We start from the raw sequence: 15,116 nt of genomic DNA, 5'->3' as shown, positions 1-15,116 counted from the left end.
TAATCAATAGACAAATGCCTTTCAATTTTTAAATTGTTTACCTGACGACACGAATACATAAGAACTATCCCAGGTAGTGTGCCAGTTATTTGACATTCTACCTCTGTGTAAAAATTCCTTTTCCTGAGTTCCGGTCATGACAATATCAAGGGTAAGAACGCTTTGGGACATAAATGATATATATAAATGACAGCGATAACAAAAAATCATAAACAAACATAATTTTACAAGTCAACAAGTGGATTCTGATATTTAAAAAACCGGATGTCAAAACGAATATGTCTAGCTCTAAATTGAGTTTAGACAAGTTATGAACATCCTACACAGACCACTATAGGTCGCCTTCAATACCAAATATCCTAGAGATAAAGAAACACCAAAACTACAAATGACAAACACTGACGAGGTTTCCCGCTTGGAAGGGGAGCATAAACATGCCGGAGAGGAGTTATCTAGATTTGTAAGCAATAAACCCCTCCCTTTTAATTAGATCTCGATCGGATTACATTTGATAATAATAATCTTGATTATAAAGGCTTTACAGTAAATGTATTCACATGTGAATTTTTAAAAAAAATAATTCAATTTGTAAAACTTACATCAATGTACTTGATTCAGGAACATTACAGCTTTGATTATAAGGGGAACACTATTTCTTTGTGAATATTCATACTTTAGAGAAGATTATTTAGATAATTCACTTTGACCGTTTTGAAATTTTTGTATTCGAGCGTCACTGATGAGTCTTGTGTCGACGAAACGGGTGTCTGGCGTACAAAATTTTAATCCTGATATCTATAATGAGTTTATTGGTGATACAAGTAGAAAATGTGGAAACCCTTCTTTCTTATCTCATTGATATTTACCGAAAACGAAGAAAACAGTGGTTAATTTGAAGTAATATCCAGTTTTAATATCTCCCCAAACTGAAGCCATAAAAAAAGACCATACGCACTCCACAGAACCATATTCAAGGTTGTTGGGATTTATTTGTTGTTCTCATCTATGTTTACTCTTCATATTATTTTCTTTTAAGTGAAACGTGACGAGGTAGTCACAAGGAGGTCTAAGACAACATCTAATCTAAAAATGATCATTATTACCATTTTGTATATATAATTTGCAATTGGTTATATTAAAACTTCAACTACTTTCTATCATAAAATTTCTGATTACTGATTACATGCAAATGATAAACCAAACATTAAAAAAAACTGCTGAGTATGATTACTGATTACAAACATTTCATGGCTTATTTTTTGGAAGCTTCTCAAAACAGACTATTCTGAAAGTTGTTATAATTTATACTTTTGATAAAAAGTAAACAATTTTTTTAAACTGAAAATGAAAGAATGAGAGTTTAGACAAAATCGTGGTTACACAGATCTAGATTCTTTATTAAGAGAATATGTTTACCAGCACTACAATTTATATAAAAATTAAGATTAATGGTTGCACAACAATGTTATCGATTTACATCAGAAGATATTACAACGATAAAACATAGCTTTTAATTATACTTGGTATGTGCATGGGACCCCTTCCCCTCCAATTGATGTTTTACTACTTCTTTTGATTTTTATTCAAGGTTTTGATCGGATTAATAAATCTAAACTTTTTATGCGTTGTCAGTTTGTTTTCGATCTATGAGTTTGACTGTCCCTCTGGTATCTTTCGTCCCTCTTTTATGACAATGAACTAAAGATATCTATCATATACAGTTATTTTCCAAGTAATGCTAGTAAGGCCATATAATGAGTAACTGTATATTATAAAATAATGATAAGATGTGGTATCATTGCCAAGAAGACCACTTTTCCTAATTAGAGTGTTTGCTTTCTTGATCGAGTTGTTTCTCTTTTCTTTGATTTGCAATAATTTTGTAATACAATGCTAAAGATGTTTTGTGTATTACATTTCAGAAATAAAGAGAGAACAATGGATTCATCAGATAGGGTGTTGTTTTGCACCCTTTTTTTATGATGATGGAGCTTCTAAATACGCTGTCACATGGTGCACAGAATGTGAAGTGTTCCTTTGTACAGACTGTGAAAAACACCACAAAAAATCGAGAATGTCTAAAGACCATAAAACCATGTCTACAGAAGACTACAAAAAATTACCGGAATTTATGCAAGAATTAAGTAGTAAGTGCAGAGAACACAAGAAAAAGTTTGAAATTTTCTGTTCATTCCATGCCTGTCCTTGCTGTGTCCAGTGTGTCAACGATAAACACAAGAAATGTCAAGACATAAAACCACTGTCAGACATTATAAAGCAAATTAAATTTTCTGCCTCAGTTCAACTTGTTGAAAAGGATTTGAAGGATGTGAAGGAAAACTTTGAAGAGATTATAAAATATTTAAACAGTAGTATGAATACTAACAATAGTCAAAAACTAAAGGCTACTGAAAAAATTCGATCTATAAAGAAGTCAATAGATGATTTTCTAAATAAAATAGAACAAGAAATTCTTGCCGACTTAGACACCAAGCATTCAAAGCTGAAATCAAAGATGAACAACCTCCTGCAACAACTAGAATTGCGCGCAAATCAAATAAGCCAATTACAGAGTGGATTTTCCGAAATGACCCGACTTGCAACTGATTTACAGATGTGTTTTGGTCTTAGGGAAATTGAGAAAACCACAACACAAGCAGTACAATACTTAGAAGATTTACAAAATGGAGACAACTTTAACGAAAAGAACCTAGAGGTAACTATTTCATCTTCTCTACAATCAATTTGCAAAGATGTTAAATCATTTGGAGATATTAATATCAATATTAGCCCATCCACTCTTCGAATTGAGGCCGGAAGAAAAGATCAAGCACAATACCTAGTTCCAACTGTTACTAGAATTGAAAAAATTAAACCGCACAGGTTGAGAACCTCGACTATTCCAGAAAGTACAATATGTATGCATATTTTCGCATGTCGAACATTGCCTGGTGGTAAATATTTAATTCTTTATCACAGTATTCATCACAGTCACCTGCTGCTGTTCAGTAATGATGACATGTCTATAAAGAAAAAAATGACATTCATACCAATTTTTTTATGATGCATGCTTTGTGAGAAATAACACAGTGGCTGTCACATTAGGATCCAACGAAAACCAGACAAATTTGGTGGATGTAAAAAGTAATGAAATTACTAGAATATTTAATCTAACTCATTACTGTAATTCAGTAGCAAGTGATGGTCAAATATTAGTCATCAGCTGTTATGATAAAAGTACCATAGTGAATCTGAATGATGAATCTCATACAATCTTAGAAGGAGTGGTAGCGAGTCGTATTTCAGTATTCCAAGGAAACATCTATGGTATCATTCAAAATAAAAACAAAGTCTGCTGCTACAAAAGTACTGGGGAGCCTATCTGGACATTTCAACACCGAGAAATTGACATACCACGAGGACTTACATTAGACAAGAATGGCTTTCTTTATATAGCTTGTGACGGGAACAATAGTGTCGTGGCATTATCACCAGATGGTAAAACAGTAAAATAATACTATCAGAAGCTGATGGAATCAACTCTCCTTGGGCAATAGACATTAATAGGGAAACGAGAATAATGATAGTGTCAGCGGAAATAAGAGAGCGCAGTAGATTCTGTCATTCGGCTACTATTTATAAAATCTAAAATATGTCCAATGAAGTACATGATGATAACGATAGTAACATTGATGAAAATCAAGATAAATTATTTGAAACAGCTTTTGTTTATAAAATCTGAAATATGTGATTTTTTTGTATTTTGCAAATGTCTATATGATATCTATATTGCTTAATGATACCAACAGTAAGTCTTCCTAATTATGGAGGGGGCCTTGGTAGCCCAGTGGTCTAAGTAGTTTAAATACTGTATCAATAGCCTGTTATTGATATTCTTTGCGTTCATCGGACAATAATTGTCTTTTTATACCACGTCCGAGAACAAATCTTAAGAAAAAGACATTTAAATATTCCGGTTCTTTTCTTTGGAACAGTATTCATGTAGAAATAAAAAAAGATAGATAAGACAGAACAGTTCAAACAAAGGTATCATAATTTCTTGTTTCTAGAACAAAAAAGCTAATTATCAGATTCATATACAACATGTTAAACCAACCAAATAATGATTATCACAGAAATGTATCTATATTCTAAAAATCCATATATTTGGCTTGTACATCATGAAGAAAATATGTTCATGAAATGAATCTGTAAATTTTTATACCATTTGTTTTGCATAAAAAGCTGTATGTATGTATATGTATATATTATATTATTATATTTTGAGTTATTCAGAGGGCATCAGGGGAGATTAGTATTGTACTTACTGATTTTACCCTCTTTAAATAAAGTATTTATTATTATTATTATTATTATTATTATTATTATTATATTATTACATTTAATTGATTTCTGGTAACGAAATCCCTGACTTAATAATTTACCAGTTATACATAAACTACGTTCATTGAAATACAAACCGCGACTATAGACAAGGAAATATTCACATCGTTAGAAGGGGACATAGGAACATCAGCGTCCAAAAAGGAAAATTAACAATCCGGAATTTAAAATCGTCTCTGGTGTCGTAAATTTTGGTATGGAGTTTCCCGTGTGAAACTGAAATATTAAAATTTCGAAAAGGACAATTATTGTAAGTCTGTATTAGATTTATTCAAAATAAGTTCCTGACGTTGTTTATCATCTTAACAACGTGTAATATTGTTCTTTCATTTGTCTTTGTTCTATTATTAATATTACTTTTACTGTTTGGTTTGTTTTCTGTGATATCCATTTGACGTGGCTAGGTACTTATACATCCCGTCAATGTGTTTGTATTATCTTTAATTTTTACTGGTGTGTTTTGTATATGCGACTTTTTGTGTTTCTGTGGTTCTTATAACGTGACTCTGTACTTTAAAAGATCCCGTCATTATGTTATTGTTCTATTATATGTCATTATGTTATTGTTCTATTATAAATTTGAAAATACTTTGAACGACAAACGACAAATTTATTTTACTCGCGTAGTGGTATTTACCATATGTGGATTCTTAAGGGTTCTGAAGAACTTCTGGACAATTATAAATCTCGGTCTATTTCTGAAATTAATTCTAACATAACTTTTGATTTTTTTACCCTGTATACCAACATTCCCCATGTGAAATTATAAAATTGTTTTGAATAGACATTGAATGACAAACTTTTTTCTTATGTGACGTTTACATTTTCTGACGTCAGACACGCGAAGCAATGAATGTGGGTCTTAATTTGATAAATGCTTTTGTGCTTTTTTTGTAAATAATTGTTTGTTTTGATATTGTAACACAGTGATGACTGCTGTACCCATATTTTGACTATTTTATTTATAATGTCTGTTTTGTTCACGCATCGTTGTAAATATAACGAAATTTGATAAGACTGTCGTACAGGTGAGAGGTTTAGCGCTATAAAACCAGGTTCAATCCACCATTTTCTACATTTGAAAATGCCTGTACCAAGTCAGGAATATGACAGTTGTTGTCCATTCGTTTGATGTGTTTTGTCATTTGATTTTGCCATGTGATTAGGGACTTTCCGATTGAATTTTCCTCGGAGTTCAGTATTTTTGTGATTTTACTTTTTCCTTTGGGTAAAATTTCGCAGTAAAATTAAAAAATTCTCGATTATCTGAAGCAAATATTATCAAGGTAACGGTAAGTATTTTTAAATTGATCAATTAAATGTAGTTTAGACGGATCTTTTCTGTGTTTGGCCATAAACTATGATTCATAACAATACAGGAACAAGTCTGCTATTAAAGGGATGCCATTAATGTCCATCGGAATACCTACAGTCCGTCGATAACCATGATAACTGTTATTGCCGAAACGTACATAGATGTTGTCAAGGGGAAAATTTACAGCTTTAATCATCTCATCACAGTTCCAGTAAGTATATCTAGGATATTTCAATTTTCATTTCAGACGAAGGCTTTATATGAGAACAACCAGATTTTTCAAAGGACCATTTAATTAAATAAGACAACTTCTATTTGATAAGCTTGAAAGGCAGTGTATTGTACAGAGTCGAAAAATCATAACTGTTAACCGAATTGAACTGACCATCAAAAGCACGTAATAAATCCGATTCATCCAACGAGTTTTTGACACTCCTAAAATAGTTAATTCCATTATTATCCAATGCTTTATTACAAAAAAATAATAACAAGTAATTTAAAGTAAGGGAACAATCAACAACACAGGACGATAAGTCGTGGAACACTTTCTGGAAGCCGAGATGAAACGAAAATTGAACGGGTTTTGTTTTGTAGTTTAGGAAGCCAATACATTGGTGGGACTTTTATTTATTAGAGGATGCCTCAAGATGAGCTGTGGTAGTGACATGATTATTTAATATTTGACTCTCTGTGGAGCACACGGTCTTGAATGTAGATGAATTAATAATTTAATTCTTAAGAACATCCGTGTAATATTTACTACAACATTGTTGGCTGCCTAATTTGTCGGCCGGTACAACACACAACGCTTTGCGAGTACTTGAATTTTGTTTTAATAATAGAAATGGGCGTATTACTTACCCTTTTATTTATTTCTAAATTATTTTCGAATTTTGATAGGCAAATATCCACAATATTAAGACATTTATTCAGATGGGAATCAAGTAACTTTTTGACAGATTTCTTCCGTTTACACCAATTTTTACATTTGGATGAAAGGGCATCTTTAATGACCTTACGACACTCTTTTTAATTTATGTTCACGGTGGACGATATATTGGTACTTTTTTCAAAATGTTTATAACCAAGTGGCCTCGCACGTTGTCGCACAATGTTGAGATCTCCTGTAGTTACATGGCTTTAAGGATCATATCTTTTCTTCGATGTTTCAGTCTCACGTTGAAGGAGCACTGTTTTCTATACTTGCGTCTGACGAAACTGACGTATAATTAAAAACTTCTACGCGTTTTTTTAATACGTTTTCGAAATGATAGGTGGCTCTATTTATTAAAATATGGAGGTTTACAGTTTGGAACGGTGAGTCATTAAAATTCTTGAAAATTAATAAAAATCAATTCCTCCGTTAATGTATTTTTTTTTTAGAAAATGCTTTTAATGATCTTCAGGTTTGTCAATACGAGAGAACTGTCTATCAAGATAAAAAGCTGTTATGATACGTGTACACTCATATTTTGGGTTGAAAAGCGATAATGAATTACACTCGTTATAAATATTACGTAATTAACTAACTGGCATTTGACCCTGTTTGCTTAATATTTGATGTCTACCATTGTTTTTAGATATAAATAAAAGATCATCAAGTGTAAAATTAGAGCGATGTTTATTTCGTTGATTGCGGTTAATGCGATTGCCATGAGACGTACGTATAATTACTTTGTCTTTTATCAACAATAGTCATGATATCAATATAGGAAGTTTTAGATATGTTCCCTTGACCCATGATATTGTCAATTTTATCTAGAGAATGCGCTGTTTGTAGCTGTTTGGTCCAACAGTTTGAAAATTTAAGTTTGAAATTGGGAATACTTGTGTAAAGGGTAGAAAAGGCGAATGTTTTTATACTATTGCAAGAGGAAAGAGACTTAAATTATACGTACTTTAACAGATCTTTGGAGTTGTTTAGTATCCACATCTGATTCACAACACCCATATAGTTGGTAGTTTTACAAAATCTTTAAAGCCTGGTTTAGATAGCTGGTTAGATTACTGATAATAGTTTAGTAGTTTAAAAAGATCTTTCCTGGAGCACTTGGAAGTTTGCAGAGTTCACCCGTCCTTAACCTCGTTAACATTATTCATTGGTAATTTGTAGTTTATGTGAGACTTAGTAAAACTTTTATTTTTCAAGATAAATTCTATCATGATCAGCAAAACAGGGGAGACATTTCAGAGTGTGTACTCTTTTAATTTATAGAAAAATGAAAGTTTTTTATATATAATTTAAAGACATTGCGTGCCAAGTGTTGAATACTAGTCATGCCAAAAGTATTAAGTGTATATGAATAGAGTAACAAACTGTATTGAAAATACACAAATTTCATACATCACCATCACATGAAATAAAAGGTTGTCATTTTTATGAACTGAAAGGGTTTTAAAATGTAGATATCCGACAGCAGGTTCAAACAGGGAGATATGTTCGGCTGCGTTGGCTCTACAAATTATATTGCAATTTCAAGTTTGGGGCTACCTCGCTGGTCTTGCAACACGTGCTCGCCTCGAGTTCAGAATTTCGTGGGGTATGATCAAATGCCGTTTCAAATCGAAAACTTGAACATTTGTATCTGCTTCTCTAGTAAATACTTTGCTTTTAGAAAGTAAGAAGTAATGAATTGTTCACGTCCTCTTCTCAAATTAGACATTCCCGAAGGCTGAATATATCACCAAAAATGTACTTGCAATGAGTAGCACGACGAGTGATGCTATTAGAAAAGGAACTGCTTACCCTTACGGAGCACCGTTCATCCTTTTTTTTGTGGGGTTCGTGTTGCTCAATATATAGTTTTCTTTGTAGTGTTTTGTGAAATATTGTTGTTTTTTCGACTTTTTTTTTGGGTCATGGTTTGCCTGTTTTTACACAAAAAGATACCAGTAACATGATAAGTTAGTAAGTTAGTATTGTCACGATCAGGTACCTTGCTCTCCCTATTTGTAATTAAGATAACGTACACATTAAACAAGGACCCTGTAGAGTTCTAAAAACAATCTTATATGTAGAAAAGATAAAAACACACTAGGACAGGGAGGTTGTATATGTTTATTTTTGTTACAATTCACATTATATATGATTGCAGTTGAAGAAATTCTACTGTCACCTTGAGAGTGGTTATGTTACAAACAATTAACGTATAAAGGTGTTTTGTGTAATTTTACACAAGTCTGTGTCATTGTCATTCTTTGAAATGTGACGTAAACAAACACTTTTTAGAACAATGGCAGATAGAGGCCGTTATCGTTGTTCTCAGCTTACACAAGTCTTACCAGCTTAAAGGAATTGTCCATAGAATCCGCATAATCCATAGAATAACTTCGTTACACTTTTATTTAGTTTTAATATACGGCGATATATGAATAAAGAAATATGTTATCTACCGACGTTGTTCCAATCTAAATTTAGACGGCACAATATTCATAGCTATTTCATGCGGTTCTCCACTTATAAAACTCGTATCATGGTAAACGAGTACATGTAATGCTAAGATTCCTCTCAATGTCTAGAATACAATTATACAGGTTTTACAACGAAGTAAATGCGGAATAAAGACATATTTACCAAAATCTGTTCAGATAGGAAATCGAAATATGAGGTTTCCCGTAAAGATCGATTTCTGATTGGCTGATTGGTTATTGAGGTAACCTTAGGGGACGTCGGGGATATGCACGAGGACAGATGACGCGAAAATGATGTATAAAACAACCTGCACACTGACAGGGTGAGTAAGGCAGTCTGGCTACAGGGCTCAAGGCGGAAACATAGCAGAAATAAAAGTAACTGCTAGGCGGAAGGCAAGAGCAGTTTTAATTACTTGTTTAAAAGGAAACAAAGAAAGGTTTCACAATATAGAATATTTCTACAGAGAAATTAATTTGATAGAATAAAAAGGGTGCCTTTCACTTGTCCCTTAAATACGTTGTTAGTTGTGAACGGAGTTTCACGCACAATTATTCGGGTTCAGAAGTACATAAGTTGAATTTGATGATATTAAGCTAAAGCAAATACGTAATATTTGAAGAAATATATATATATTTATTTCTTGTAACAGAAGTTCATAAATATTAAAGGATACATTCATTTGTCCAAGATTGATACACTTTTATGAATTGTTGTCAAGTTCTTTGCACTTTAACGAAGAATTTGGATACATGAATGGAGAAGTGTTATTATAAAACTACTAAAAAATATTTATTTTGTCAAGTGTGGATTGACAAATTAGCCTACTTGTAAAAATAATTGAGACAATACGGCCCTTAATTACTGTACAAATAAAGAACGTTTCTGGTTAAAGATACATTAAAATTTGTACTGATAACAAATCTGATTTTGCGTCCGGATAAAAATAGAATTTTCACCACTTTCTAGCACTGCCCAAAATTCTACATACACAGTTAACTGAAGAACTTTCATTATGATGTTCAAAAATTAATTTGAATATGTATGATGACCGTTTACTTTTTTTTGCTCTCTTTATAAACCTAAGGCCACTAGTGCTTTTATGTCTTTTATCATGCAGTGAATACAAAATTTAAAAAAAATCTCAAAAATTCGTTTTCACCTGTATGTAAAATTATTTCATATTTTTCTACACCTGATTCATCCCTCAGTTTGGGAAAGTATGTTCAGTAGATACTGTATTTTTTGTCCAATCACACTGTTCAGATACACTGACTTAAGTAGGGTACACAAAAGGGCAACCTAAATTCCGGAATGTAAATACTACTGTGTCACCTTAACAAAGACATCACAAACTTGGAACCAGTCCATAGGCGGATCCAAGGGGGGGCCCCCCTTTCGTGGGAAAATTTTGGTTGATTATATAGGGAATCACTGAAGCATGACTGGAGCGCCCCCCCCCCCCCCCCCTTAGGTCAGTCAGAGGGCCCCCCTTATGAAAAGTTCTGGATCCGCCACTGCAGTCATATATAGACACATATGATGCATAGACTTCTTACTAGGCAACATATTACAATAAAGAATTCTAGTCTGCACATAATTCTTACCAAAAAAATAATTAAAAGATTATACCCCTACCCCTGCTGTCCAATTTCAATTTTTTTTCCGTCTTACCATTTTTACTTAAGGAGTGAACAAAAACCAAATATATAATGTTTCGAATCAGCACAGAAGTAAAACCTGGTGATTCAGGTGGAATTATTGGATTGCCAACTCTATTTCTAGTTAATCTGACTAAAAGAAACAGTATAAGTATTATTTAACTATTATTCTAAAATCTTTTTGACGATACATGTACTAGAATACATCTCTAAGTTGGCTGTTTGTCTCTTTCTCATGTATGCATTAAGTCAAATTATGTCCCCTTATATAATCAATTTACCTTTTTTGTGCTTTCAGGGTCAGAAAATCAAAACAATTCATGATATTTGCATAGAAAATCTATCTCTAATCTATCTGATATACAATGACAATCACATTCCTTGTCCAAAAAATTGTCTTATCAATGTAAAGAAATCCCTAATGCTAACTCTATTTCAGCTAAGTATGGGGCTAATTGAATAAGTAAGGACCCCTTTACCACTTACTGGTCCCAAAAAGTTCATACTGGTGTCATGTTACCACAGAACTCCAAATTAAACTTGAGGAAAACTAGTATAGCTGTACATGTGTGGAAAAAAATAAAAAAATATGCACTTTATTTATTTCGGTGAAAATTATAGGATGTACAGGCAACTAAAATATGTCGCATCTCAAATTCCAGTGGTTGCACATAGGTCAGACACAGTGAAAAGTGAAAGCGAGCATTTATAGATAAAAATCTATTACAAGTAACATTAAAATTATAAAGTTCTACTTTCTAGGTAAATTTTGACATTATTGCCCACAGCTAAGGCAAAATTTGCTAAATCAGTAATTTTCACTCCCCGGGGTGGAATTTAAGGGCTGTTCTTATTCTAGTTGCTCTTAATCAAATGTTTATTGATAAACTTACAAATTGAATAGGTAAAAAAAATACCTTAATTAATTTAGTGTTCATCATACATATACAAGTTAAGGATTTATGCAGTATCCTCACTAGAAGACTAACCGTTTTTATTTCCATATTCGTATAAGGTTCCCGATATTTTCCGCAGAAATATAGATTGTGCAAGAGGACCAGGCAGCTACCCAGAAATATATTGACTATAATAAGACATTTTAATGTGTAGCAAATTATAGTTATTTCTGATACAGTGTTTATAAATTATATAATGTATATCAGATATTATTTCTTATGCAGCAAAAATACTGCAATCTGATTGGTTAATTACAGCGGTGTAAATAACACCCCAAAAAAAGTATTTGACAATGCGCAGCAACATCGACGTTGAAAAAATGTTACACTGGAAATTCTTCATTACCATTTTTCAATTTTACATCCTGGTTTAAAAATGAGTAAAGGAATTCTTCATAAGAAATAAATTCGTTATCTTGGTGTAATCAGGGGTGTGTGGAATTTTACACCGTTGTTGAAAATTCATACACCCATTCGGCTGCGCCTCAGGGTGTATGAATTTTCAACAACGGTGTAAAATTCTGTACACCACTGATTACACCAAGATAACTAATAATCCAACTTTCTCATTTATATTCACCAAACGCCAGAGACTTGACGATCCCTTATAAGTATACTTATAAGTAACACAGTGCTGTGGCTAAATGATAGTTCTTCCTAGATTTGGTATTCTTGTCTTGATGGTATAGTCATGTCTTGTGTATTGGTGTAACTTTGACAGGTAAAACGGTAAACAGTTAAAATCCCACTTTTATACGAATAGTTTTAATACAGAAAGGGGTGCACAAGAACTTAACATAGCCCTACGGCGTTACAGTATTATAATACACACCAAAAACAAGTATTTCAATTGCCCAAAAAATGTAAATAAGATTTGGTACAAAAAATGAAAGACATGATCAATCAATAAATACCAAATATTGCAAAAAGTAAATGGAGAACAGAATGGGAATGTATCATCCGTAATGAAGTTGTTTTTACTAGATTTCGCACTGGGTGCACATATTTTGATTATCTACTCAACAGCAAACTCTTTGCACCAGGTTTGTTATAATTTTTATGTTGTGTAGAATTTTTTAAAACATTTACTGGAATTTATCTTATCAAAAGCTGGTTGAGGAAACAAAGACCAAATTTTCAACCAAAAATGCAAATATAAAACTTCACGGATAATAAAACATTTGTTAATAATGTCTCTTGAGTGGAAATAAGTCTAGAGAATAGAAAACAATGATTATTCCTACTTCTCTTTTTCAAATAGAAAAACAAATAACGATTTTTATTCTTTTTTGGGTATACAAAAACCCTTGGTCTTCGAAAATTTTAATTCATATTTTCCGTGATCCTTCTTCAAATTCACAGATATCAATGTTTCAATGACACACTAACATAGTATCAAAACCCTGACAAATCCTGTTTTTAGTTTGAAACATATTGTGATTTGAATTTTTAATTTAATGAAAGAATGCATTTTTCGGTATTCTAATCATCTAATTTTTTATTCCAGGGGTGTATTTTCGTAAATATACCTATTGACCATAAAAAGAATAAGCATTCCTCCAAATTTCAAATTAAGACATGTAGTCAATATATGAATGAGAAAATATATTGGATATACGTCAATGAGACATCCACCCAACGACTAAACAAAGCAAAAGACACCTATAGGGAAAGTAAAATCTACAATACACGGATGTCTATGTTAAATGTCAAGCTCTAAACAATCCAGAGTCGTTAAAAAGTGTGAATAAATCTAATAGAAGTGACCAAAGATCTGTTGTTTACATTTAATTCTTCAGATAACGGAAAACATTAAGATATGACATGTGTCAACTATTGACAATGTTTCTAACTTTGGACAATCGCATGCAAGTGGGACGGCTTTTAAGTCGCGTATTGTCATATGATATTCAAAATGAACAGGTATGTTCAATACCAAGGGAGGAATAGACACCTTTTTCTTTTTTATATATGCGGTATAACTTTAGCTCGCCGAAAAGAAACAAAATTAAAGATCTGATGTATACTAATATGATTGGTTAAAATGGAAAACTGGTTTATCCCCACCACATTTTGTGACTGTACAAAGAGGCTATCTAGACTATGATTTGTTTTTTGAGGTTTGTCTTAGTCTGTACGTCTATTCTGCTGAGGGGCGGGTTCTGGTAATTATATTAATATGATTAAACCAAGGTTTGATAGTAATTGATTCTTCCTAGGATATTTTTATGGATTTTCTAAAAGATTTTTTCCCCATATTTTGAGGTTTATTATACAAAGCGGTATTACGTAACGATAATACACTACATTTTATCTGTTCATTGTCATAAAGTTTGTTAACGGAACATTTTGATCAAAGTTGTTATAAACAGAATTTCATCATTAGCAATGAAAAACGAAAGAAAAGTGTATCATAAATAAACATGAATTATCAATCCTGACAAGCGTGTGTCAGTCATGCTTGATTGCCACTCTGGAATTTTAACGTGTTACTTCCTTGGGATTAAAAGAGCGCAATTATTCGTAATGCATTTTCCATAGGGTACCAGTGGTGTTCCGTGTTTTATTTCTCAAAGACTACACAAACTAGCATAAAACGGTTAGCAGTTCCTGTTACAAGAAATGCCAGTGTTGCATAACAAACAAAAAAATTTACATAATCATGCGGCAAAAATTGACTTAAAATGCAGTTGAAAAACATCGTCTTTTTTTGCTTAATGAAAAAGGCATATTTTTAATGGCTCAGACGTGCAGAAATGGAAGATATTTTCTATACTTTGTAAAATGTGAATTTGATTTTCTGGATTTCTTAAACCTAATTGGATAAGCTTTCGATTAAAAGTAATTCCAAACCTATATCATCCAATCAGAAGCCGTACAAGATTCTATTCTGAGTACCATCTTGGGGTAAAAAACTTGCCGGTAAAATGTAAACAAATAATTGCGCTCTTGTAACCTTGGTAACAGTTCGCAGGGTGACATGTCAACCTACATGGACACGTTATTCCGTCTCCGAGCCGACAAAACATACAATGAAATCAATGAAACATGAAAAGTTCGCTCACATTAAAAAGAATTATTTTTTTAATGATAAATTCGTAACTAATTCTTTTTAGTATATGACATTGATGGGAAATAAATAAAAAAAACATAAATATTAAGCTTAATTAATGTATGTTTTCATTCCAGTTTCTCAATTTTGGGTATTGAAAAGTTTTTCAAGATTAAATGTGTTATTCGGCGATAATATGACATGATATTATAACTGTGAAATATAAAACAAACACATGATATCTCAATACATCCTTGGCTTTCAAATATTCGGCTTTGAGATTTCCTGATGAAGTCAAATCCAAAAACGCGCTTCG

The 15,116-nt window shown here is 32.3% G+C and overlaps 1 protein-coding gene across 1 annotated transcript; it reads left to right on the top strand.

The window, feature by feature from the left end:
• Positions 1-109: 109 nt before the first annotated feature.
• Positions 110-4,242, top strand: LOC127737028 (uncharacterized). The gene is made up of 2 exons (XM_052247573.1): positions 110-151; positions 1,923-4,242. Exon 2 carries the CDS (start codon positions 2,075-2,077, stop codon positions 3,062-3,064), a length of 990 nt encoding a protein of 329 aa, XP_052103533.1. The 5' UTR covers positions 110-151; positions 1,923-2,074; the 3' UTR covers positions 3,065-4,242.
• Positions 4,243-15,116: the final 10,874 nt, after the last annotated feature.

This window comes from Mytilus californianus, unplaced genomic scaffold (assembly GCF_021869535.1).
Source record: "Mytilus californianus isolate M0D057914Y unplaced genomic scaffold, xbMytCali1.0.p SCAF_4, whole genome shotgun sequence".
Lineage (NCBI taxonomy): Eukaryota > Metazoa > Mollusca > Bivalvia > Mytilida > Mytilidae > Mytilus > Mytilus californianus.
Note: the sequence above shows the minus strand (reverse complement) of the source record. Positions and strands in the feature narration are given on the sequence as shown.

What these genes read in the sequence shown, in the direction of transcription:
- LOC127737028 (XM_052247573.1), top strand. Translation starts at nt 2,075, where the DNA reads ATGTCTAAAGACCATAAAACCATGTCTACAGAAGACTACAAAAAATTA.